The sequence below is a fragment of the Neoarius graeffei genome, chromosome 15, assembly GCF_027579695.1.
Source record: "Neoarius graeffei isolate fNeoGra1 chromosome 15, fNeoGra1.pri, whole genome shotgun sequence".
Lineage (NCBI taxonomy): Eukaryota > Metazoa > Chordata > Actinopteri > Siluriformes > Ariidae > Neoarius > Neoarius graeffei.
In genome coordinates, this window is record NC_083583.1 from 53,503,132 (window position 1) to 53,526,617 (window position 23,486).

Genomic DNA, 23,486 nt, shown 5'->3' on the forward strand with positions numbered 1-23,486 from the left:
TAGTTCTTAGATTACCTGATTTAAATTTTGGGAGTAATCGGGTCAAGGTCACCGGAAAGGTCAAAATCTTTTTTTCTTCTTTCTTTTTTTTGCGATAACTTTCTTCAAGGTCATCATTTTGACTTCAAACCAAAACCAAAATGTGCAGCTTTCAATTCTGCTTCCAACCATATGCTGCATGATGGGGTAGCTTGGACAGTCTCCATAGCAGTTGGGGGTTAAAGTCTGGGGGCGTCAAGGTCATCGGCCAAAATAACATATTTTCCATTATAACTCAAAAACGGTTACCAATAGACAGGTGTTTAATATTATGAGCATATAGGAACTCCGATATGGCCTTTCATTTGGCACCATGATCTTTGACCTTGAGTGACCTTGAAAGGTCAAACTCAAGGTCACGAATTTTCAAAGGGCTATAACTTGAAAACGGTTTATGGTAGACAGATGTTTTCCATTATCAACATATAAGAAGTCCCATATGGGCTTTCAGTTGCTGCCATGACCTTTGACCTTGAATGACTTTGAAATGTCAAACTCAAGGTCACGGATTTTCATAGGACTATAACCTGACAGCTGATGATTGAGAAATATTACCATTATCAACATATAGGTATAAAATAAGTGCTGCCGGGCAAGGTTTGTTTTGCCTGGCAGCACTTGTTTTCCTGTCTTTCTACTTTGGAGATATTTGCTGTAGAACAGTGAGTTTTTCCATGTATCAAGAAGCAGTTCTGATGTTCTCACACTACACTGTCTAAAGGTTAACCTGGGGATTGTGTAGTCATTTGGCAGAAATGTCACAAGGTACACTGTGAAACATTAATGAGTCACTGCCTGTATTTGAGACGAACGTCCTGTTCTGACGTGTCGGAGAAATGTTAAGCATCATCTATTTGTAAACGTGTTTCCTTATATATCAGGCGAGCGATTCTCAGACTAGAGGTGAAATCCTGCGATTGTTTTATAAAGTAGGTCTAAGTTCCCTTTTCAGGATTTATTAGGATAAATTGATGTCTGAAATTTCGCCAGACATAACAGCTCTAGGCAGACATTACTCAGACTACATCTCCTTCCTCTGCCTCTGTGACACTGTAAATGAGCAGGAGATGCTCACAAAGTGTATCTGAGTTCAGAAAAACTGCATAGGCAGACCAAAAACAGCTTATCCATGCAAAATAAAGAGGAATGTGCACTGTGCATTTCTTTTTTTAAATCTTTATTTATTGGACAATGAGCAGTTGACATCTCCAGTTTCTTCAGTGAAAAATAATGAACAGAATGTGTACACATATACGAAAGATACAGACGTACATACAGAACATGTACACATACATGCGCACACATACATACTCATATCAGGGATCTCCTCTCATTGTCCTTTTATCTTCCCTTATTTCCTTATACATGCTTTTATGAACTATATCACATGGAACATAGGATGGGAAGAAAGAAGTAGTACTGTTATCCACACATATATAGGAGAAAAATACACACACATGCGTACACCAACAAAAAAAAGAAATAATAAAAATAATAGTAATTAAATCAGACCAGGCAATAATACAAAACAAATATCACCAGAAGGTGTACATACAGCAATTACCTCTATAATCGCAAATCTGTCAACATCTGTCATCATCAGCATCACTCACGATTACACCTACTGTTCCTGGGGTACCCATTCAGCCCATACTTTGGTAAATTTCTCTATTTGTAATCTATGTAGGAATGTGATTTTTTCCATCAAATATAAATCATTGATTATTTCTATCCATTCTTCTATTGTGGGTACGTCTGGCTGCAGCCAGTGTCTTGTGAGCGTTTTCCTGCCAGCTGTTATCAAAATACCAAACAAATATTTATTGAAATACCCATTCAGGTTTGAGTGAAAAGCAGTATCTCCTAATACAAATATATTAAATTGGAAAGGTATGGGAATATGAAATATGTTTTCCATTCTTTTATGTATCTCTGACCAGAACTGTCTGATTACTGGACAATCCCAAAAAATGTGCCAATGATTGGCCTCCTGATTCCCACACAGTCTCCAGCAGCTAGAATTACCTTCTGAAATATGTACTTTCTACTTTGGAGTAATAAAAAATCTAATCAAACATTTCCATCCAAACTCTCTCCAAGAATATGAATTAGTACATTTCCATTGGAATTCGCAGCAGCTAAACCAATCCTCATTTGATATTATCAAATTACCTTCATTCTCCCATTTATTCTTGACATATTCTGTAGTATGCACCTTTTCAGTCATGAATGCTTTGTACAATCTGGGTATAAGACCCCTATTCAAAAAGGAGTAAGCGCCTAATAAGCAATGTGCATTTCTAACTGCCTGTTCTGATATTTTATTCCATTAGTTATGGTTCCTTCTAAATACACTACCGTTCAAAAGTTTGGGGTCACTTTGAAATGTCCTTATTTTTGAAAGAAAAGCACTGTTCTTTTCAATGAAGATCACTTTAAACTAATCAGAAATCCACTCTATACATTGCTAATGTGGTAAATGACTATTCTAGCTGCAAATGTCTGGTTTTTGGTGCAATATCTCCATAGGTGTATAGAGGCCCATTTCCAGCAACTCTCACTCCAGTGTTCTAATGGTACAATGTGTTTGCTCATTGCCTCAGAAGGCTAATGGATGATTAGAAAACCCTTGTACAATCATGTTAGCACAGCTGAAAACAGTTGAGCTCTTTAGAGAAGCTATAAAACTGACCTTCCTTTGAGCAGATTGAGTTTCTGGAGCATCACATTTGTGGGGTCGATTAAAGGCTCAAAATGGCCAGAAAAATGTCTTGACTATATTTTCTATTCATTTTACAACTTATGGTGGTAAATAAAAGTGTGACTTTTCATGGAAAGCACAAAATTGTCTGGGTGACCCCAAACTTTTGAACGATAGTGTATATTAAATAATTTTGAGCATTTTAATTTTTTGAAATTTCTAAAATTTGCTGTTTTTATGATATAGTATGTAAACATTGTAGAGTTACTGAAAGTAAACATTGTACAAGTTTTTTTTTTTTTTTTAGCGTTCATGGAAATCATTGACAGAAGTGGATAAATGATGATGATACTATATGGTTTTGAAGCTTATCTGATCACTATAGATAATGCTTGAAGTGTTTTTCATCTCTGACACACAGGGCAGTAATGACAGTAACGCGGGTGCAGGACAGGGTGTGTGGATATCGCTGGGTTTCCTGCCCCGAGTGACATGCATTCATTAGTTCAGTTTTATTCCTGTTATTGTTTCCAGCTCAGTTTTATTCCTGTTATTCAGTCCAGCTCAGACTTGTAGAGCTTATTCTTTTTGTTCTTGTTATTAATACTGGGACACAGTGTTTAAAAAATATAAGACCTCATCATTATTATATAAATTGAGAATAAGGGCGTTTGTGTTTTGTCTTTCTTTTCTTCCCCAAACTTGATTCCTTGAAATAAAATGTCCAGAAACAAATGAAAAAACAAACAAACAAAAAAACATTAAGACAGCATCCATCTAAAATCACACACACATATATACACTATATTTACATATATAAGAACGGTATATATAATAACTATGAGTATTCTCCTTAAGTTCTGGTTTTTTTAAAAAAAAATATGTTAATGTGTTTTACCACAGGCCAGCGTCCTGCAGCTATTGTATCTCCTATAGCAGGGACAACCAGAGACATTGTGGAGACGCCACTGGACATCGGAGGCTTTCCGGTCCTGTTGAGTGACACGGCGGGTTTGAGAAAGACAGATGACTGTGTGGAGCAAGAGGGCGTCCAGCGTGCCCTGAAAAAGTAAGAAAAGCTTGTGGGAAAATAGTGAACAATATAAACAATGCTGCTTCTAATTTAAACGTGCTGACATTTTGTAGATGTGACGCATTTTTTTTTAAATGCCCGGTGGAAGGAAACTAACTCTTTGCTTTTTCCTTCATGTGAGTGGAAACAGTGATTTTTAAATTTCACTTCAGGTAGATTTCCTGTGCTCTGCTTTGTTAGATCGTATGGTTGTATAGGTGTTTATGTACTAAATGTAATAAATATTAAGATCATTATTAAAAATGATCTTAAACAAAAATCAGATCAGAGCACAGATACACGAGTGATTTATATTCGTACTAGGCAGCTGGTTCCCCGGTTATATTTTTGTAGCATTGACAGAGAGGAAAACATAATTGCACAAATAAAAACATCGCTTTTGTCTGTAATGTAACAAAAGCATGTTTATGCAGTACATTTATCTGTACGTTTTATGATGCACATAGGGAGTTTTTCCTTGCCACCGTCGCCGCTGGCTTGCTCATGCGGGATAGACTAGGGATAAAATTAGCTCATGTTTAAAGTCACTACAATTGTGCACAGTGGCTTTGCGACAATGTCTAGCCTATTGTTAAAAGCGCTATAAAAATAAACTTGACTTTGACTAGCTGATAAAACTGATTGATATTAAGGTTCCACACACACACTGATATAAGGTCTCTTTTGAATGTTTTGTAGAAGAACCGTCTTCATTGCTATTGTGAACAATCAGCAAGCTACTTATACTGAAACACACTCTGAGGGCTTCATGTAGGGGTTAACAGAATTACACACATTGCTATTCAGACATCAAGACTTAAAGAAAAAGTTTACTTATGACACTGATCTTAAATGGTGTTCAAGATTTATTTAAAATTTGAATTGAAAATGAATTGCCTTGGGGCGGCACGGTGGTGTAGTGGTTAGCGCTGTCGCCTCACAGTAAGAAGGTCCGGGTTCGAGCCCCGTGGCCGACGAGGGCCTTTCTGTGCGGAGTTTGCATGTTCTCCCCGTGTCCGCGTGGGTTTCCTCCGGGTGCTCCGGTTTCCCCCACAGTCCAAAGACATGCAGGTTAGGTTAACTGGTGACTCTAAATTGAGCGTAGGTGTGAATGTGAGTGTGAATGGTTGTCTGTGTCTATGTGTCAGCCCTGTGATGACCTGGCGACTTGTCCAGGGTGTACCCCGCCTTTCGCCCGTGGTCAGCTGGGATAGGCTCCAGCTTGCCTGCGACCCTGTAGAACAGGATAAAGCGGCTAGAGATAATGAGATGAGATGAATTGCCTTTTTTTTTTTTTTTTTGCCTTAAACTTCTTCCTGGGTGGCACGGTGGTGTAGTGGTTAGCGCTGTCGCCTCACAGCAAGAAGGTCCGGGTTCGAGCCCCGTGGCCGACGAGGGCCTTTCTGTGTGGAGTTTGCATGTTCTCCCCGTGTCCGCGTGGGTTTCCTCTGGGCGCTCCGGTTTTCCCCACAGTCCAAAGACATGCAGGTTAGGTTAACTGGTGACTCTAAATTGACCGTAGGTGTGAATGTGAGTGTGAATGGTTGTCTGTGTCTATGTGTCAGCCCTGTGATGACCTGGTGACTTGTCCAGGGTGTACCCCGCCTTTCGCCCATAGTCAGCTGGGATAGGCTCCAGCTTGCCTGCGACCCTGTAGAACAGGATAAAGCGGCTAGAGATAATGAGATGAGATGAGACTTCTTCCTTTGACTTGTTGGTCTATTTTCACTTTGGTTACCGCTTTTCTACAATACCTAAAACACCATTCAGCTACACTCTGATGGTGGCAGCAGTGGGAATTGGCCTTTGCTTCCCTACCTGAATAGAGCGATGCAGCCGCAACACACTTTAGTCTTTCAGTCACGTTCTCTCACCTCCTCATCGATACACTCTGCTCAAACAGATCACCTTCCAAACTTTCAACATCCCTGATACTACCGTGCTCCAACAAAGCCGTTGTGTTTAACATCTGGTAAATTGCTAACTAGCTGAATTGGTTGCTGTCCACATCCCCAAGTCAGCGCAACAGTGTAATAAAACGACAGTGCATTTTCGAATTGTTGGTCCAATTTTTATTGTTTCCCCTACTTCTATATTGGATTTATCATTAACTAGCAGTTATTGCCTGTGAATCTGATTTCTTTTGAATAGTGCTCTTCGAGGTCCTGTACAATCAAAACTCTCAGGTGAGTGGGGGAGGGGATTCCCCGCCGAGGCTGCACGTAGTGTGTTAGCACGAGCATGTGACCTATGGAAAATGAATAGTGTGTTGGATTAGCACTAATGCCATGTTTTGGAAAATTGGAAATGTTGTCTTGGGCCCCTCTGGGGTGTCACCAATCCATGTGCAAAGTATGGAGTATGTGCGTCCAGCCGTGTTGATTCGCACAGGTGAACAGACAGAGAGCCTTCCTTTAATAGTATAGATAGATATGACTTTGAACGTTGCTGGAAAATGTTTGTTTATAGGCGCTAACAACCATTAGCATTGATTTTTTTGTTTTCGCTATTAAAGGAAAACGGCACAGTGGTGTAGTGGTTAGCACTGTCACCTCACAGCAAGAAGGTTCTGGGTTCGAGCCCAGTGGCCAACGGGGGCCTTTCTGTGTGGAGTTTGCATGGTCCTCCCGTGTTTGCGTGGGTTTCCTCCGGGTGCTCCGGTTTCCCCCACAGTCCAAAGACATGCAGGTTCAGCTAATTTAGAGGGTCTTAATTGTGAGTGATTGTTTGTCTCTATGTGTCAGCCCTGCGATGACCTGGCACCTTGTCCAGAGTGTACCCCGCCTCTCACCCATAGTCAGCTGGGATAGGCTCCAGTTTGCCTGCGACCCTGCACAGGAAAAGCGGTTACGGATAATGGATGGATGCATTAAAGGAAAACCTGGACCCTATTTTCCCATCTCTTTGGATCCAGATATTTACTAGGGACAAAAACCATCAAAATGGATCCGGTAATGAGAATGTTATAACCAGCAACCGCAAAACAGCTATACAATGTAATTCTCCATGTCAGTATAAACCTCTTCTCTTCGCCACTGACAGGCTCATAACATGTTTACAAATGTCTGTTAACATGGAAAGGATCCCTACAGAGATACACTTGTGTCTTTTTACCTCAGTAACTGTAAAGAAACTGTTTCTACACTCATCGTTTTACCTTTCTCTTTTTCCGGTCTCTGACGCAACACTCTATTCAGTGCCTGTAGTCCATTATCACACAGGGATGTTTAAAGATGTTTACAAACAGGATCCTTTCCATGTTGTCAGACGTTCATTAATATCGCCGTAATCGGCTAAATATTCACTTTGGAAATGGACTTTTTCACAATTTCTGCGTGACTTCTCCTTTTGTAAACATCAGAAAACAGACGCTGTGCGATAATCGATTACAGGCTGCTGCATCAAAGACCAATTTCAGTTATTTTTCCCCTGAATAAATATTTGGACTGAAAGAGATGGAAAAATAGGTCCTAGGTTTAAAAAAAAAAATCCTACAGTTTTCCTTTAAACGCCATTGTAACTTTGCTCGCAATCTCCTCATGTGACATCCTGGGATTTTCCTTTAATCTCTGCTCGGACAATGTGCACAAGATGTGCTTACGATGCGGAAGAATAATGTTCTCTCTTAATCGTTCGCACATCCGGCCTTGAACACAAGCGTTTTGTTGTGTGGTGTCCACTTCAGTGTGGAACAGTACGGTATGTTATCCAGGACCACTGTTTAACCCTTCATTGTAGCGTTCTAACCTTGAATTAATGTTTAAGGCAATGTAAGTACACATAAGAACTATGGAAGGCCATTTGAAGATAATATGGAAAATACCAATCAAATAATTCGCCCATGCATCTGGTGCAATTCATAAAAGCAGCCATAACCCATCCCCAAAATGTCAAGCTTTTGTAGGACATTTATTCATTACAGTTTATGACAGAAAAAATGTGATCTGCTTTATCAGTCAGCAAAAAACTGGGAACAGTGAGGTATGAACAGCGCACGGATAATTTCAATGATCTAAATGGCTTTCCCAGAAATGAACACCAGTGTGAATATGGAAAACGTTTCCTGCAAATCTACTGACCTTTTAAAGGGCTCCTCCAGCGGATTTATTCTCAAACTTATTTTAAGTAAAAGTAGTCGCAGATTTCAAAAATCAAACTTTTTCATTTTCGGAAACCAAATAGTGTTCGAGAAAAATTTATTTTCTTTAAAATGTCAGATAGAGGGCGGCACGGTGGTGTAGTGGTTAGCGCTGTCGCCTCACAGCAAAAAAGGTCCTGGGTTCGAGCCCAGCAGCCGGCGAGGGCCTTTCTGTGTGGAGTTTGCATGTTCTCCCCGTGTCCACGTGGGTTTCCTCCGGGTGCTCCGGTTTCCCCCACAATCCAAAGACATGCAGGTTAGGTTAACTGGTGACTCTAAATTGACCATAGGTGTGAATGTGAATGGTTGTCTGTGTCTATGTGTCAGCCCTGTGATAACCTGGCGACTTGTCCAGGGTGTACCCCGCCTTTCGCCCGTAGTCAGCTGGGATAGGCTCCAGCTTGCCTGCGACCCTGTAGAACAGGATAAGCGGCTACAGATAATGGATGGATGGATGGATGGATGTCACATAGGCTTCCTGCAGTGGTGACGTATGCGATGACGTCAGGTAGTGGTCGCTTAGAACAACTCAGCTGTTTATATTCTCTGTTTGCATCATAGTTTTGCTAGTTTAACAAACTCATTGTATAGCATATAAATGCCACAATGATGCTAAAAAAAAGCGCAAGCTGGAACTAGACTGCATTTCCACAGAGAAACTGCAAAGTGTGCTTCCTCAGCTGTAGCAGAGGGTCACCAACAGAAACTGGATCAGACATGAGATCTCACACTGCAAAATCTTTTTTTACATGATCTACAGAAAGTGTGTCTGTGTGTGGTTGTGCGCTCTAAAATCTCAGTTTAAACTGGCTTAACTGGCAGCACGACATGACAGTTCGCACTCAAAAAATTTTTTTGACATGATCTACAGCGTCCTGAACCGGTGTAGTGCGCTTGTATACAGCTTTAGGATCAGCACATCCGTTCTCTCGTTCTTGTCATTTTCCTGTCTTTTTTATTTTTTCCCATAGGGAATGAATCTCACAAATCAAACTGTCCTGCTCAGCCACGCTTCATCAGAGACGCACCAAACATCTTGTTATACCTCAGGCCAACTCCCACGACACATACATGCAATCGGTTCTGACCCGCACTCATCTTTTCCTTTCTTTTTGCTGATCCCCTGCTCATGTCCATTCATTTTTCTCCCCATACAAATGAATGGAGTTTCAAGGAGAAAAACTTAGTGTTGTGTCACACAGCACACTTCGTGCTCTAAAATCTGTTTTAAATCATGCCACACACACTCTCTGTTAACCTACCCAGCACCAGCTGTAGATCATGTAAAAAAAAGATTTTAGAATGCAGTGTCATGTTGCGCTACGAGTTGAGCCATTTTAAACCGAGATTTTAGAGCGCGCAGGCACACAGACACTCTACACACACTTTGCCACACACACTACACACGCAGACTTTCTGTAGATCATGTAAAAAAGATTTAGCAGCGTGAGGTCTCAGGTCTGATGCAGTTTCTGTTGGTCACACTTTGCCACAGCTGAGGAAGCACACTTTGCATTTTTCTCTGTGGTCTAGTTCCAGCTTGTGCTTTCTTTTTAGCATCATTGTGGAATTTATATGCTACACAATGAGGCATACTTATTTAAAAACTGATAAAATTATGTAAAATACTTGTAAAACTAACAAAACTACAATGTAAACAGAGAATATAAACAGCTGAGTTGCTCCAAGTGACCACTACCTGATGTCATCGTATACATTACCACTGTAGGAAGCCCATCTGGCATTTTAAAGAAAATAAATTTTTCTCGAACACTATTTGGTCTCTAAAAATGAAAGTTTTATTTTTCAAATCTGCGACTACTTTTACTTAAAATAAGTTTGAGAATAAATCTGCTGGAGGATCCCTTTAAAATAGTCAATTCTGGTTATAGCATTTTATTAAAAATTTTATGCTCTTGGATGGTTGTGGCATTTTCACAATTCAAACTTGACACCACAGTTGTTGAAAATCCTCAATCGCCCGCAGTACATACCAGTTTAAGGTTGGACCACATAAGCTGAATTATGTAGATTAATATAAATATCCTGGTCTTTATTTTGATGAATATATGAATCTCATAAAAGGTGTTAAAGGCCGAGAGAAACGTACCCCTTTCCCCCTTGAATAATAATAGTACAAGTCCCGACAATGCGAACTTATCATTGAAACTCATGTTGTAAATGTCGGGAACATTCAGAATTTGTCGAGTTTAAATTTCCCACCAAGGGAATCCCGGTACCAATGTCGCCATTATTAGCTGGCTTTCGCGTGACATCAGGGGTGTGAGTGGTTTTACCTGCGGTTTTTCCACTTACGTCCACACAATGTAGCTTCTGTCTGACTCGCTGCTAGATTGTATTCATTTTGATGGATACTTGCGACAGAAAATGATGTAGAAAGAGAGACAAATCGTTAAACTACAATCTACGACTGTTATGGAGAAGAAGGGGGAGAGAAAAAAGGGAAAGCACCCGGAAAGCGATGTATCGCTGCCGGGAGCAGCAACACAAATGCCTTGGAGGGAGTGGCCCTGTTCCTTTTCCCAAAAGATAAAGGTAATCGTGAATTAGTCAAGACTTTGCTACAATGAACTGCAAAGCATTTTGTTTCCAACATACTGTAGTACTACTAACTTGAGGAATGCATCTTCAACTTCCAGTCATCCAAACGCCCCCCCAAACAACTATTCTCTAAACCACACAGTAGCGGATATATTCACAGACAAAAGCTGAGCAACTGGAAGTAGCAGACGGGAGTCGCATGACGTCATGGGTGTGTGTCGGCCACGAAAAACATCATGAGCAACCAAAGCGAGCAGGAATTTAGTGAGGGAGAAACTTAAAGTTTTAGTAGTTTTTCGTCAGTTCAAGTTGATGACGATATGTGTCACTGTCCCCACTCTCATCGGACAATTCTGGCTCGAATAGGTACGGTTTGATACCTCACTCTCTTCTTTCCTATCGCTGGCCACTTCTTTTTCTTCTGTCAGTACGTCGTCATCAACTTGAACTGATGAAAAACTGCTAAAACTTGAAGTTTCTCCTTCACTAAATTCCTGCTCGCTTTGGTTGCTCATGTTGTGTTGTTTGTGGCCAACACACACCCGTGACGTCACGCGACTCCCATCTGCTACTTCCAGTTGCTCGGCTTTTGTCTGCGAATATATCCGCTACCGTGCGGTTTAGAGAATAGTTGCGTCTGTCCGGGGACTCGATAAACCTCGCCAAATTTAACTGCTATTCTGTTTTAGCACAAAAAAATTCGCATTTCTCTTGTTTTTTTTTTTTTTTTGTGATCAACATTTTATTGATTTTCAACAGGAGGGGGTCACAGACATATTAAATAGCACTGTGTACAGCAATAGTGAAGTATCAAAAGCAAAACAGGCAAAACCAAAGACATAAAAAAGGATTAGTGTGTGAGTGTACATTATCGTCTCATCCAAGAAATTATATCGGATGAGAAGTTTTCCCAGGCTTCCACGGTAGCAGGCCGGGCTTTATTCAGTCTCGCAGTAGTAAGTTCAAGATGAACAATTCTAAGAAGGCTTTGTATCCAGAATGACTTCATACAGATATCAGGAGTAAACCAGTGTTTTGTAATTGTTTTCTTTGCAGATGTGAACCCAGCAAATAACATTTTACACTGAATTTGTTTTAGAGAGATGCCAGAGGTATCATTAAGGAGACAGAAACCAGGATTAGGAATATAAGAGATGTCAAGTACATCAGATAACACAGAATTTACATGGGTCCAGAGGTTAGATATGATTGGACAATTCCAAAACGTACGTAAAAACGTTCCAGGTGAGGTTTTATTGCATATGTGACAGTCATACGAAGCCTGTAGTTTCATCTGGAATCTCTTATAGACCCCTTCGCATGTTTGTAAACAAACCGACCGTTGCTAGGATGCGCACGCAGCCTGGACCCAGAAACAGTGGCGCTGCCCATAGACCGGCATTATGAGCTGTCAGATTATGCCAAACAATTGTCGTTACAAGATCGAGAATGCTACATAAATAAGTTAACTCTAACAAGTGGACATCGCCTACCGGATCCGTATTTAAAGAGTGGATGGACGATGTTAGTAAGTTTTCCTCTGATACCTGAAGGCAGTCATACTATTTACAAAAAATGTCAAACTCAAAAAAAGAAAAACCCTATTTACAAAAGTAGCCTGCCATCAACATTCTGGTTACAGCGAGACTACGACTTGATTAACAATGGGACATTCATATTCATTTTGTTTTAATCAAATTATGCCAGTGATGTGATGGCAATGTGGCTTTAGCTACAACAGCAAATACCAACACTAAACAGCAATTTGCAGGAGGTAATGGCATGAAAGGAATGATAGTGTAAAGAGTGCAGCTAAGAGAAATCAGAGCTGCGTAAAAAGCGAGAGGCAGAGAGCAGAAATGAAGCTGAACGGGGCGGGAGCTAGGTTAGAGCAGTCAACGTAAGTTGGCATTTAGAGTGAGGGCACACAATTTTACCTTTCCATCCTTGCTTTAAAATTGTGATTTTCGGCATACACAAATAATGATGGCACAAAATCTGGACTGCTTGAGTCAAGCGAGACCTCTCCTACAAACAAAATTGCATGCAAAGCTAAGTTAACATGCTAACAATATTCATTACATTGTGTAACTATGACCCAGCTAATCAGACAAACGTTACCAAAGTATTTTGCTACATCAATAAACAAAGACTAGAAAGAATAAAAAAGAAAGATTTAATAAATAGCCTGATCTTACCTGTGATGAAGTGGGCGCTGCAAACCCGCGTATCGTGCTTTCATCCCAGTCTACACGTTTGATGGCTTGTAGCCATAGACGTCGGCGATTTTTTTGGAATGGGTGAGATCCTGCTGGAATTCTGTACATTTTAACCCCATCACTGCTACGATTCTGACACCCGACAACATAACAACTAGGCATTTCTTCCAAATATTTATTCTCGTCTCTACCGTCGCGGAGTCTTTTTTGGGTCCAGGCAGCGCGCGCAATTTCCTCTTACGTATGAATGACGTTTACTGCGAAGGGGTCTATAGGGTGCGGTGTATGCTCTGTGAATGGTTTTAAAGTGAATAACTTGATAAGCTAAATTCTTAGAGGTTAAACTTAAATTCAACCACACAGTATCCCAGTCTACATTCACATTAGGGTGCCAATAAAAAATGAAGTTATCTATTTCTCAAGTCTCACCTCCCAGTTTTTTTCCTTTGGGCTAAATATATCATGCTGTGAAATATTAGCTAAATTTATTGATGTTTAGAGGTGGCACAAACTCCCTGAAATTTGGAATTATTGTGTGATTTTGGCTAATGACTTGTTTCAAAAAAAAACTTGGATAGCATGTAAGGAAATCATATGAAGCTACTAATTTGCAGAGATGAAAACTTTATTAAACAGTATTGAACACTTAAATACATAGAAGCAATAAAAGGACCAAACATCTTTTTTAAAGAGGACTCTTCTTCACTGTTGGATGCTGTTTTCGACGGTATTCGACAACTTGTAAAAGATACTGTTTTTGATCCTCATGAATGGTGATGCCATCATTGAACTGCTGAACAAGAGCTACACCTCTTTCAGCTGAATTGTTGACAACTTTCAGTCCACCATTAGTCTCTTTCCTTCCTGGTAATCTTCATCTTCTGGCCATTCTTCTGGACTTTTCCTAAGAAGCCTGTTGGAATGCGAAGGCTTGTGAACAAAGTGTGGGTCTCTCATCTCATCTCATTATCTCTAGCCGCTTTATCCTGTTCTACAGGGTTGCAGGCAAGCTGGAGCCTATCCCAGCTGACTACGGGCAAAAGGCGGGGTACACAGGACTCCCTAAAGTGAATGACGCATGAAATGGAATGACGAATGACAGGTAGTAAATTTGAACAATAAATGGTCCCTTGTCATTCTGATTCTTACAAATGGAATAACGATTGAAATCTTTAGTTTTAGACCTCCCTAGGATAAGTTAAGTGGGTGCTTGGTGGGATATCAGCTTTTACAAATGGAATGACAGGGTTTCTATATGTATTGACTTACTTTGAGCTAATGTTGTCAGTGATATCACCTTTTACAAATGGAATGATAAGGTTTCTAGGTGGAATGACATACTTTGAGGCAATGTTATCAGTGATATCAAATTAACAAATGGAATGACATTGTTTCTAGGGTTAGGGTTAGGTTATAGGTGATATCACTGATAACATTGCCTCAAAGTATGTCATTCCACCTAAAAACACTGTCATTCCATTTGTAAAAGGGGATATCACTGATAACATTAGCTTAAAGTATGTCATTCCACCTGGAAACGCTGTCATTCCATTTGTAAAAGGTGATATCACTGATGACCTAAAAGTATGTCATTCCACTTAGAAACAATGTCATTCCATTTCATGAGCTGAAAGCATGTCATTCCACCTACATTTCAATCGTTATTCCATTTATAAGAATCTGAATGACAAGGGACCATTTATTGTTCAAATCACTAGCTGTCATTCGTCATTCCATTTCATGCGTCATTCACTTTAGGGAGTCCCGGGTACACCCTGGACAAGTCGCCAGGTCATCACAGGGCTGACATATAGACACAGACAACCATTCACACTCACATTCACACCTACAGTCAATTTAGAGTCACCAGTTAACCTAACCTGCATGTCTTTGGACTGTGGGGGAAACCAGAGCACCCGGAGGAAACCCACGTGGGCACGGGGAGAACATGCAAACTCCACACAGAAAGGCCCTCGCCAGCTGCTGGGCTCGAACTCAGGACCTTTTTGCTGTGAGGCGACAGCGCTAACCACTACACCACCGTGCCGCCCCAAAGTGTGGGTGTGCTTTGTAATGAAGCTTGAGATGCTCAAGGTCTTGATATTTTCTAAATCTACATCTTTTAATAGCTTTATTAAAAACGAACATAAATGTCCGAAAATTATACAACAGTAGGATTTTCAGAGGCTTTGTGCCACCTCTAAATATTGTTGCATCTTATTCTAAATTTATATTTCATTTTCTTGCTATTAAAGGAAAATAATTAATTAGAGGGTGAGACTTTAAAAAATGCAAAAATTAATTTTCCCCATTGTTATGATTGGCACCCTAATTCACATCTAATTCTCCCAGTTCCCTATTCCAAATAGATTCAATTGACAGAGGCTTTAGACTATGTTCAGTTAGTTTGCTGTATATTATAGAGACAGACGATCTACCAAATATAGGCAAGATCCATTCCAGCATGGGACGAGAGGGAAGGGGAGAGTCCCAGGGAACACCATATGCTTTTAAGGCTGATCTTAGCTAAAAGTAAGCAAAGTAAGAGGATGCTGGGAGAGAGAAGCGTGTCCTTAAGTCCTGAATAGAGCAAAGACCTTGAGCATCATATACAGTGAGGCAAAAAAGTATTTAGTCAGTCACCAATTGTGCAAGTTCTCCCACTTAAAAAGATGAGAGAAGTCTGTCATTTTCATCATAGGTATACCTCAACTATGAGAGACAAAATGAGAAAAAAAATCCAGAAAATCACATTGTCTGATTTTTAAAGAATTTATTTGCAAATTATGGTGGAAAATAAGTATTTGGTCAATAACAAAAGTTCATCTCAATACTTTGTTATATACCCTTTGTTGGCAATGACAGAGGTCAAACATTTTCTGTAAGTCTTCACAAGGTTTTCACACACTGTTGCTGGTATTTTGGCCCATTCCTCCATGCAGATCTCCTCTAGAGCAGTGATGTTTTGGGGCTGTCGCTGGGCAACACGGACTTTCAACTCCCTCCAAAGATTTTCTATGGGGTTGAGATCTGGAGACTGGCTAGGCCACTCCAGGACCTTGAAATGCTTCTTACGAAGCCACTCCTTCGTTGCCCGTGCGGTGTGTTTGGGATCATTGTCATGCTGAAAGACCCAGCCACGTTTCGTCTTCAATGCCCTTGCTGATGGAAGGAGGTTTTCACTCAAAATCTCACGATACATGGCCCCATTCATTCTTTCCTTTACACGGATCAGTCGTCCTGGTCCCTTTGCAGAAAAACAGCCCCAAAGCATGATGTTTCCACCCCCATGCTTCACAGTAGGTATGGTGTTCTTTGGATGCAACTCAGCATTCTTTCTCCTCCAAACACGACAAGTTGAGTTTTTACCAAAAAGTTCTATTTTGGTTTCATCTGACCATATGACATTCTCCCAGTCCTCTTCTGGATCTTCCAAATGCTCTCTAGCAAACTTCAGACGGGCCTGGACATGTACTGGCTTAAGCAGGGGGACACGTCTGGCACTGCAGGATTTGAGTCCCTGGCGGCGTAGTGTGTTACTGATGGTAGCCTTTGTTACTTTGGTCCCAGCTCTCTGCAGGTCATTCACTAGGTCCCCCCGTGTGGTTCTGGGATTTTTGCTCACCGTTCTTGTGATCATTTTGACCCCACGGGGTGAGATCTTGCGTGGAGCCCCAGATCGAGGGAGATTATCAGTGGTCTTGTATGTCTTCCATTTTCTAATAATTGCTCCCACAGTTAATTTCTTCACACCAAGCTGCTTACCTATTGCAGATTCAGTCTTCCCAGCCTGGTGCAGGTCTACAATTTTGTTTCTGGTGTCCTTTGACAGCTTTTTGGTCTTGGCCATAGTGGAGTTTGGAGTGTGACTGTTTGAGGTTGTGGACAGGTGTCTTTTATACTGATAACGAGTTCAAACAGGTGCCATTAATACAGGTAACGAGTGGAGGACAGAGGAGCCTCTTAAAGAAGTACAGGTCTGTGAGAGCCAGAAATCTTGCTTGTTTGTAGGTGACCAAATACTTATTTTACCGAGGAATTTACCAATTGATTCATTAAAAATCCTACAATGTGATTTCCTGGATTCTTTCCCCCCATTCTGTCTCTCATAGTTGAAGTGTACCTATGATGAAAATTACAGGCCTCTCTCATCTTTTTAAGTGGGAGAACTTGCACAATTGGTGGCTGACTAAATACTTTTTTGCCCCACTGTATATCACCAAGCATGTTTATTCCAAGTGATGACCAAGAGGGTTGAATAAATGGCTGGTTACCACATAATAAATTAAAGTTGTGCCATAGTGGCTTATTCTTACAGAATTTAAATGGGCCACCCATCCATCTTTCTGCCCTCTTCGCATTTCTCTCGGGTTTTAAGGTTCTTGCTGAATCCGCAGGTAGAGCTCTGGGAGGAATTACTGGTAAAGCTCAAAATTTGAAGGATATGAGTTTCCAAACATACTCAAGCTTGTGTGTGTCCTGTGCTTGATTATAATAACTGAAAACTGAATTTGAGGAGAAAATTCCTTAATGCTAGTGAAATTATCTTGCTGCATGGACAGATATTTTTACTTGATAAGACATAGAATAAGTTGGTTGCAATTTAGAACTAGGTTTAATAATCTCAGAATCGGTGTCTTGTGTTCTTCTAATAGGAAATGCTAGATCGTTTCAACTATTTTCAAGATATTCTAACTTGTTAAGATATCATTTTTGCAGTATAGAAGAATACAAGACACCAACTCTGAGGTTATTAAGACTAGTTCTAGATTGTAACCAACTTATTCCAAGATGGCTTGTCAAGTAAAATTATCTGTCTGTGGAGCAAGATAATTTCACTAGTATTAAGGAATATTCTCTTCAAATTCAGTTTTCTGTTTTTTTGCAGTGTACTGCTGGTGTTAAGGGCCTTAGAAATATCTCTATGTATGAATCAGTGCAAAACAATACCATAAGATATTTCTGAGTGTGCATAAATATGCACCAAAGTTGGCTATAGTGGGGGACATGGGCTGGGAATCATGTGAGGTTCGGTGGAAGATATGTATAGCTCAGTTATGGAAACGGTTACTTGATTGGGAAGAAAGAAGGTTGATGAAACAAATATTTATCTGGGGTAAGTAAATTATTGGTCCTTGGGTAAAAGTGTGTGCACATTGTTCTGCAACTCTGGGTTTGGTGAGGCTTTTTTAAATAATGAAAAACTTAACATTTGTTTGCTTAGAGAATGTGTTTGCTCAGAACAAAGGACAGTGGGCTGATGATGATGATATATGGACTAAACCAAAATTGCGTACTTTTACGATGATAATTCTTTGTACCATATTCAGTTTGTGAAATACAGTTTGTCAAAAAAAAACAAACAACCCAAAGATCTATATGTGCCCAGCTGAGACTGGGTATGTTCCCTCTAACTGTGGAAACTGGACGCTATGTTAATCTAGAAGAAGAAAAATGAATTTGTCCAATGTGCTGTCTAAATGAAACACAAAGTGTGTTCCATTTTGTTTTTTACTGTCCTTTTTATTACGAACTGCGCGATGCTCTGTTTTGTAAGATAAAAACTGATACTGGTCTTGTAAATATGGATGATGCACAAAGACTGAGTTCACATATAAAACATATAAATTAGCCAGGTGTCTGGAGAAAGCCTGGGGGAAGAGGAAAAAGCTCTTTACCGAGCCAATCTGTAGATATGTAACAATTCTTTATGTAAATACTGTATTTCGAATATCTGTTTTAGAATAGAATGCCTTTATTGTCACTGCACAAATGTACAACGAAATTTAGTTCATCACAGGAGAGCAAAGCCGCTGCATACGTATGCGCCACCACTCTTGGGCACTTCAGCCCAAGGCCATCCTATGTTAGCCTAGCCTGCATGTCTTTGGACTGTGGGGGAAACCAGAGCACCCCAAGGAAACCAAAGAAACGGGGAGGGCATGCAAACTCCACACAGAAAGGCCCCCGTCGGCCGCTGGGCTCGAACCCAGAACCTTCTTGCTGTATGGCGACAGCGCTAACCACTACACCATCGTGCCGCCTTTTTTCTGTGTTATTATCATTATTTTACTACATGCTTTATATGTGTAGTACTGGAAGAAGATGTATGTTTTGCAAAGTGTGAGTATCTTGTAATCCCAAGTGGGATCGGCCAAATGTTTGGCATGACACAGAAATAAAAACTAATCTAAACTAACTGTACCATGCAGCAGTCTCCAGTATACACTCAGTCAGTTTTGTCAGTTCAAGTCATTCATTTATTTTAAAATTATAAGTATTGATAATTGGCACATTTTGAATTCATGGAAATTGACATTGTCATATTAGTAAAGCCTGGTTTGACCAACTCTATTGGCCACTGCTCCATTTTTGACCATGTAAAAATCAGCTGGATATAAGAATTTTAAGATCTTAAAACTGGTATCTTATTGGTGATAAAGTTGTCAAGGTCATAAGTAGAAGCCGTATCTGACAAGGCAGAAGTGTTTTAGAAAGAATCAGCTTTTTTTCTCCTCTTGTCTATAGGGTGGAAGTGGCAGATCTGACACTGGTGGTGGTCGACTCGACACAGCTTCCTCAGGAGCCTCAGATGGTGCCAGGTTTCCTGAATGACTACCTCAACAATGTGCTGACAAAAGAGACGAAGCAGGATCACGCGCAGCAGTGTCTCCTGATCCTTAACAAAAGTGACCTCCTGCCTAATGAACACATTAGCATCATCCAGAGAGCCCTCAGTGATGCGTTCACTGTGACTCCAGTCAGTATTCTTTCATGCAGTACCAGAGAAGGACTGGCTGATTTCTTGAAACTGTTGCAGGAGAGAGTTAAGACAATGTAAGTCAAACGTTGTGAGGTTTCTGTTCTTGTGTTTTATGCAAATTAGGATCTGCACATGAAATAACCTGAATGGAAACATTTGAAAATATTGAAATATCAGGTTAACATTGATGGAAACTTCACTATATTCATAATGACATAATGCAGTAAAGCGTTATGAAAACATCTCATTATCTCTAGCTGCTTTATCCTGTTCTACAGGGTTGCAGGCAAGCTGGAGCCTATCCCAGCTGACTACGGGCGAAAGGCGGGGTACACCCTGGACAAGTCGCCAGGTCATCACAGGGCTGACACATAGACACAGACAACCATTCACACAAACATTCACACCTACGGTCAATTTAGAGTCACCAGTTAAACTAACCTGCATGTCTTTGGACTGTGGGGGAAACCGGAGCACCCGGAGGAAACCCACGCGGACACGGGGAGAACATGCAAACTCCGCACAGAAAGGCCCTCGCCGGCCACGGGGCTCGAACCCGGACCTTCTTGCTGTGAGGCGACAGTGCTAACCACTACACCACCGTGCCGCCCTTATGAAAGCATATTCAAATAAATATTATACAGCACGTTTTCCTTTACTGGTTTAGCATTACTGTTTTGATTAGTCTAATTCACTTAGACCATTTTCTTTTTGAAAATTCACTTAATGGTTGCACCGTATTGTGCAATGTAAAATATAAAATAAAAAATTGTCTCCCTCTTCTGTAATGAGCAGTGTGCTCATACAGTCTGAATGTAAATTATAAAATTTAAGATATTCTGCTTTTAATTGAATTTGTAAATGAAGTTGAATTTGTAGTGGTAGTGAATTCCATCAAATTTGAATTTTTATTCGATGGCTTGAATTTGTGTGCTATGAATTTGTCTCCCTTTAAAGATTTGATTTAAATTTTATAATGATAATGTAATTTTATAATACTATATAATCAAGTGGGCAGCACGGTGGTGTAGTGGTTAGCGCTGTCGCCTCACAGCAAGAAGGTCCTGGGTTCGAGCCCAGCGGCCGGCGAGGGCCTTTCTGTGTGGAGTTTGCATGTTCTGTCCATGTGGGTTTCCTCCGGGTGCTCCAGTTTCCCCCACAGTCCAAAGACATGCAGGTTAGGTTAACTGGTGGCTCTAAATTGACCGTAGGTGTGAATGGGTGTCTCTGTGTCAGCCCTGTGATGACCTGGCGACTTGTCCGGGGTGTACCCTGCCTTTCACCCATAGTCAGCTGGGATAGGCTCCAGCTTGCCTGGGACTCTGTAGGACAGGATAAGCGGCTACAGATAATGGATGGATAATCAAGTGTACAAAATTAGTTTTTTGGCAGTACAGGTCATTTTAAATTCAGATTCATATTTTAAAAACACGAGATCTGAACAGGCGGCACGGTGGTGTAGTGGTTAGCGCTGTCGCCTCACAGCAAGAAGGTCCGGGTTCGAGCCCCGGGGCCGGCGAGGGCCTTTCTGTGCGGAGTTTGCATGTTCTCCCCGTGTCCGCGTGGGTTTCCTCCGGGTGCTCCGGTTTCCCCCACAGTCCAAAGACATGCAGGTTAGGTTAACTGGTGACTCTAAATTGAGCGTAGGTGTGAATGTTTGTGTGAATGGTTGTCTGTGTCTATGTGTCAGCCCTGTGATGACCTGGCGACTTGTCCAGGGTGTACCCCGCCTTTCACCCGTAGTCAGCTGGGATAGGCTCCAGCTTGCCTGCGACCCTGTAGAAGGATAAAGCGGCTAGAGATAATGAGATGAGATGAGATGAGTTATGAATATGAACATTTGCCTCAAATGTGCTGGTAAATTACTAATAAACGCCTTCTCAAAATCATGCCTCCAGGCACTTTTGTGTGTGTGTGTGTGTGTGTGTGTGTGGTTTTTTTTTGTAAAGATTGATCGTCCTATGATTGCCAATGTTTTAGATAAACTTGAACTTTTACAAAGAGAAATGAAGCTTTTTTTAATTTTAATTTAATTTATCTTTTATTTTTTATTCCAGGCCATGTTGGCCTCGCTGGTAATGAGCAGGCTGGTAATGTGGCCAAAAGAGCCCTCACTAAAGAGGTCACTGAATGTAAAATCCTGACCTCAGATCTGCACCGGCATCTTATATTTCAAGGAAGTGGCAGACTGAATGGGATGAATGTCTCATCTCATCTCATCTCATTATCTGTAGCCGCTTTATCCTGTTCTACAGGGTCGCAGGCAAGCTGGAGCCTATCCCAGCTGACTACGGGCGAAAGGCGGGGTACACCCTGGACAAGTCGCCAGATCATCACAGGGCTGACACATAGACACACAACCATTCACACTCACATTCACACCTACGGTCAATTTAGAGTCACCAGTTAACCTAACCTGCATGTCTTTGGACTGTGGGGGAAACCGGAGCACCCGGAGGAAACCCACGCGGACACGGGGAGAACATGCAAACTCCGCACAGAAAGGCCCTCGCCGGCCACGGGGCTCGAACCCGGACCTTCTTGCTGTGAGGAGACAGTGCTAACCACTACACCACCGTGCCGCCCTTATGAAAGCATATTCAAATAAATATTATACAGCACGTTTTCCTTTACTGGTTTAGCATTACTGTTTTGATTAGTCTAATTCACTTAGACCATTTTCTTTTTGAAAATTCACTTAATGGTTGCACCGTATTGTGCAATGTAAAATATAAAATAAAAAATTGTCTCCCTCTTCTGTAATGAGCAGTGTGCTCATACAGTCTGAATGTAAATTATAAAATTTAAGATATTCTGCTTTTAATTGAATTTGTAAATGAGTTGAATTTGTAGTGGTAGTGAATTCCATCAAATTGAATTTTTATTCGATGGCTTGAATTTGTGTGCTATGAATTTGTCTCCCTTTAAAGATTTGATTTAAATTTTATAATAATAATGTAATTTTATAATACTATATAATTAAGTGGGCAGCACGGTGGTGTAGTGGTTAGCGCTGTCGCCTCACAGCAAGAAGGTCCTGGGTTCGAGCCCAGCGGCCGGCGAGGGCCTTTCTGTGTGGAGTTTGCATGTTCTGTCCGCGTGGGTTTCCTCCGGGTGCTCCGGTTTCCCCCACAGTCCAAAGACATGCAGGTTAGGTTAACTGGTGACTCTAAATTGACCGTAGGTGTGAATGGGTGTCTCTGTGTCAGCCCTGTGATGACCTGGCGACTTGTCCGGGGTGTACCCTGCCTCTCACCCATAGTCAGCTGGGATAGGCTCCAGCTTGCCTGGGACTCTGTAGGACAGGATAAGCGGCTACAGATAATGGATGGATAATCAAGTGTACAAAATTAGTTTTTTGGCAGGACAGGTCATTTTAAATTCAGATTCATATTTTAAAAACACGAGATCTGAACAGGCGGCACGGTGGTGTAGTGGTTAGCGCTGTCGCCTCACAGCAAGAAGGTCCCGGGTTCGAGCCCCGGGGCCGGCGAGGGCCTTTCTGTGTGGAGTTTGCATGTTCTCCCCGTGTCCACGTGGGTTTCCTCCGGGTGCTCCGGTTTCCCCCACAGTCCAAAGACATGCAGGTTAGGTTAACTGGTGACTCTAAATTGACCGTAGGTGTGAATGTGAGTGTGAATGGTTGTCTGTGTCTATGTGTCAGCCCTGTGATGACCTGGCGACTTGTCCAGGGTGTACCCCGCCTTTCACTCGTAGTCAGCTGGGATAGGCTCCAGCTTGCCTGCGACCCTGTAGAAGGATAAAGCGGCTAGAGATAATGAGATGAGATGAGATCTGAACACAGATTTGATCTTCACTATTTTAGTTACGGATGTAATTCTTGAAAATGTGAATCTGAATTTGAAGAGCAGAATTTAAAATGGATGGTGCTGCCAACGACTGAATCAATCTGTCTATTTATACTACTGGATTACTATAAAATTTCATTTCAAACCTTGTGCACAAATTCATGCCATGATATAAAATTTAAG

At 41.2% G+C, this 23,486-nt stretch overlaps 1 protein-coding gene across 2 annotated transcripts in view; it reads left to right on the top strand.

The window, feature by feature from the left end:
- Positions 1 to 23,486, top strand: part of gtpbp3 (GTP binding protein 3, mitochondrial) — a 54,667-nt gene that overhangs the window by 30,408 nt on the left and 773 nt on the right. For both annotated transcript variants that reach the window (XM_060941622.1, XM_060941623.1), the window contains exons 7-8: positions 3,644 to 3,809; positions 19,260 to 19,568. In XM_060941622.1, the coding sequence (XP_060797605.1) occupies positions 3,644 to 3,809; positions 19,260 to 19,568 (475 nt within the window). The remainder of the gene's footprint in view (positions 1 to 3,643; positions 3,810 to 19,259; positions 19,569 to 23,486) is intronic.